General features: G+C 34.7%; 1 protein-coding gene across 1 annotated transcript; it reads left to right on the forward strand.

The window, feature by feature from the left end:
* Positions 1 to 372: 372 nt before the first annotated feature.
* LOC139851325 (uncharacterized) lies at positions 373 to 2,583 on the forward strand. Its single transcript, XM_071840340.1, has 8 exons — positions 373 to 668; positions 864 to 901; positions 1,009 to 1,117; positions 1,536 to 1,559; positions 1,642 to 1,710; positions 1,822 to 1,888; positions 1,978 to 2,041; positions 2,236 to 2,583. Exons 1-8 carry the CDS (start codon positions 495 to 497, stop codon positions 2,504 to 2,506), a joined length of 816 nt encoding a protein of 271 aa, XP_071696441.1. The 5' UTR covers positions 373 to 494; the 3' UTR covers positions 2,507 to 2,583.
* Positions 2,584 to 3,986: the final 1,403 nt, after the last annotated feature.

Below are 3,986 nucleotides of genomic sequence, written 5' to 3' on the forward strand. Positions count from 1 at the left end.
ATCTTCTGGCTTAGTTGACCGTTTCACTTTAAACCCTAGAAATCAATTCGCATAAAGATTTGTTCTTTCTGTATAATATCATAAATCTTAAGAAACCCAATTTTTTATCTGGGTTTTCGAACGAAACCCTAGAACTAAATTTGGAAAAAGATTTGTTCTTGTTGTTTAAATTTACAACCCCTAGGAAACCCAATTTGGGATCTAGGTTACAAACCGAAACCCTAGAAGTAATTAGAAAAAAGATTTGTTCTTGTTGTTTAAATTTACAATTCCTAAAAAACCCAATTTGCGATCTTGGGTACAAACCAAACCCTAGAAGTAAATTTAAAAAAAGATTTGTTCTTGTTGTTTAAATTTACAATTCCTAAAAAACCCAATTTGCGATCTAGGGTACAATCAAAACCCTAGAAGTAAATTTGTAAAATTAATTGATTTGTAAAATTAATTGATTTTTCAAATTTTGTACAAAACAAAAGTTTGAAGGATTACTAGGAATGGAAGTGGATAGAATGGCTAAAAGATCATCTTTTGGGAGGTCAATAAGAAAGAGGCTTTCTGATATCACAAATTATCAGCCACAACCCAAATCCTCAACGGTTTTCGATCAGACTCTTCCGCTCAATGATTCATCGTCTTCCGTTAAAGAGCATATTGGTAATCTATTAAAGGTGAAAATCCCATTTGTTCTACTTTTGTTGTTATTCTTTTGTGTAAATGAATTTTATATAGTGATATAAAGAGATTGTGAAAATTGATGAAAAAATCATATGATTGACATTTGTATTGTAACTGAAATATTAGAGTGATAGCTGCACCATAGACTACGCTAATTGTGGTTTTTTTCTAATGATCAAATGAAGCAGGAAAATGCAGGGCTGTTGCAAACAATTACAGAGAAAAAGTAAGTCAGTTATTCATGATTTTATTGATAAATATTGTCTTTCATATTCATGTTATTAACAGTATTTATTAATTATTAATTATATACATATACATGTATGAAATCAGCAAAGTTATAGAGCTGAATGGACTAGAGCTTCAAAAGCTGAGAGTTATGCTTCAGAAAACACAGTTACAGAATTGGAACCTTGCTCAATCAAACAGCCATATGATGGCGGTTGGTACATTGCTTTAGAAACTTAATAATGGACAAATCGGGCGGGTTCATTTGGGTTGGGTTTTGGTCAATACACTCGATCTCCAATTTTTAATATTTTATCCAAAAAATTGTGTATATGATCAAAATATTTATATATTATCTGAAAATTTAAGGAGTGATTTAGTAGGCTGTATGCAATTTGGGCGAGTTCTGACCTGTTTGACCCTCTCAATCTATCTGGCTCGTTTAGCATCTGCTGTGTTTTAAATATAACTTAACCTGAAACAATCCGTTTATTAGTTAATGGGTTGAAATTTCCACCTCAACTCTACATTGTGAAATTTGAGTGATTATGTGACATCACATTTTTTATATTTATTGGTTATGTAAAAATTTAAAAGAAGGCTGACGTTAACATGTAACTTTTGATTTGCAGGAGCTTAACTTAGGTAAACAGAAGGTATAAAATTTGAATGTCGCACTATTTATTATTTCGTGCACTTACGTGGCATATATCTGATATGTATATATTCTCATAACAGCTAAAAACACTTCAACATCAACTTAACTGCAAGGATGCTATGCTTAAAACCATAAAAAAGGAACATCAGGTTATACCATCTCCCTTAACCCATTTAAACCTGTTGCCCAACCCGCTCATTTTGTCACATCTAGTATCCTGCATCGTTAATTAATACTGTCTTTCTTTTTTGGTGATGAAGGATAATGGAAATGTCGATAAAGAACAACCAACTGTGAGCAAAAATATGCATTCTAGGAGAAGCCAATGTAAATGATACAAAACAAGACGGTTGTCTTAATTTAATTATAAAAATTTGAGTTCTTATATGACTAACTCATGTCTCTTATATATGCAGCAATTGCCTCCTTTAAAACTACAGTACAACGAGCTTCTGAGAAAGAAACATTTGAGAACAAAAGGTTAGCTCATTTTGTAGTTAAATCGAAAAATTAACGAAGCATATCAAACGGGATTTTATAAAGTAAACCAAGTTGTATCTTCTTATGTTACTGTAGTACTTAGTTTATACTCTAACTTGAATGATTATTACTTAGTTATTATTGTGAGACAAAATGCTAGTGTGCACTGATGTTTACAAACGCTGTGTATGCAGACGCTGTGTGAGACGACAATCAGCTAGATTCGCATCAGAAGAACAACATGAACCGAAAGAAGAGAACTTGTTTGAGATTGAAGATTTAAAGATACATGAAGATGGTCCAACTGCAAGAACGATCGAACAAAAAGTTATCAAAAGTGGTACAAAACTGGACCCACGAGAATTACATAGAACGTCATTAGGTCGACCATCGCGTAGAGCTGCTGAAAAGATCCAGTCTTACAAGGAAACTCCGGTCAACATCAAAATGAGAAGACCAGAATAGTTGTAGTGTGTGTGCTAAATTAAATTAAATGCGTGATTTATATTGCCTTTTCTTGTCAAGTACTGATATGATAATGATTTCACAATGAATTAGTAACAAGTTACATTAACAAATAGTCATACGAGTTTGTGAATGAAAGCAATGGCGTCGGGACCTCGAATCCAATTGACTTCGCTCTGGTTGCACCTAAATTTGACAAAGCTAAAGGGAAATTACCTATGGCCGAGGAGGAGTTTGCGACTTTTGATGAAAGATGAAGAGTATGTAGGACGTTGAAGTCAAGGGAAGCCTTATTAATTCGAGTGTTCCACCCATTGTCAAAAGCTAAAAAACGCATTAAGGGGCCAAATATGGATCAATTTGGCACAATAATAAGTTCAGAAATGTAACGTGGCAAAGAACGAATTAGCACATGTGTAACCTCATGCAACAACAATACCCAATCCCTATGCGGGGGTTATGGGGAAGTGAGATGTAGACAATCCTTCCTCTACCCTAGATGGAAGAGAAGTCGTTTCTTCAACCACGAGTCAAGAAAAAAATCTCCACACACAAAGAGAGAAAGTCATCCCTCTCTCTACTTTCCGTAGTATAGAGATTGTTTCCGTTAAAACCCATGACCAGAATCGAACTGGGATTCCCACGTTAACACTCTAGTATGCATAAACTCGTGTATAAGGGAAAAGTATAAAGATTCCACATAAGAATAAAAGTAAACTGTTCAACATGCCACTATGAGCTTACAAACCATTGTTCATAATAAACCAAGTGTGGCAAAAGATGATATGAAGCAGCATAATTAGTAAATGATAAGAAACCAAAATATCATTTTCCTTTGTAAGCAGCAAATGAAAGTGGTACTTGGATTTTTCTTTCAAAGTGCAGCTTTCGTAATTTCGTCAACCTTTGACTCCTTATTCTCGCTTAACTGAATCATATATGGGATGTCAATTTCTTGATAGCTTCAGTAGTTATGGCCAAAAGTTTGTCAACATTTGGACCAAACATTTTTTGAACTGCATCTGGCAAAGGTTCAGGAAGGCGCAAGTAGTAGCAATAGTGTCCAAGAAAACAGAACGGTCAAACAGTTTTGTTGCCGCCATGACTCACCAAACTTTTGCGAGACAGTCTAGCAATCCAGTAGCTTTTGCGCAAAAACAGGCAAATGATGTTGTAACTTAAGAAAGTTTGATTCGGCAATATCTCTCTGGCTCATTATTTCATTGCGATCGTTAATAGCAGCTTGACAATCCTTCACTGCTTGTTCCCTCTCCTTAATAGTCTGTTCTTTTTCCTCCCTCGACTCTTGAACTTGCAAAATTAATTCTTTCGTTTGTTTCTTCAGATCCTCAATCTAGTTGGCATGATCCTGCGCTTGAGATTGTATAGCTTTTAGCTACGCATAGGAAGAAACGGCAAGTTGTTTAAGATGAGCAATTTTTGAAACTCTCAATAGTTCCTCGTTACGATGAAGAGGGCG

Source organism: Rutidosis leptorrhynchoides, chromosome 6, assembly GCF_046630445.1.
Source record: "Rutidosis leptorrhynchoides isolate AG116_Rl617_1_P2 chromosome 6, CSIRO_AGI_Rlap_v1, whole genome shotgun sequence".
Taxonomy (NCBI): Eukaryota; Viridiplantae; Streptophyta; class Magnoliopsida; order Asterales; family Asteraceae; genus Rutidosis; species Rutidosis leptorrhynchoides.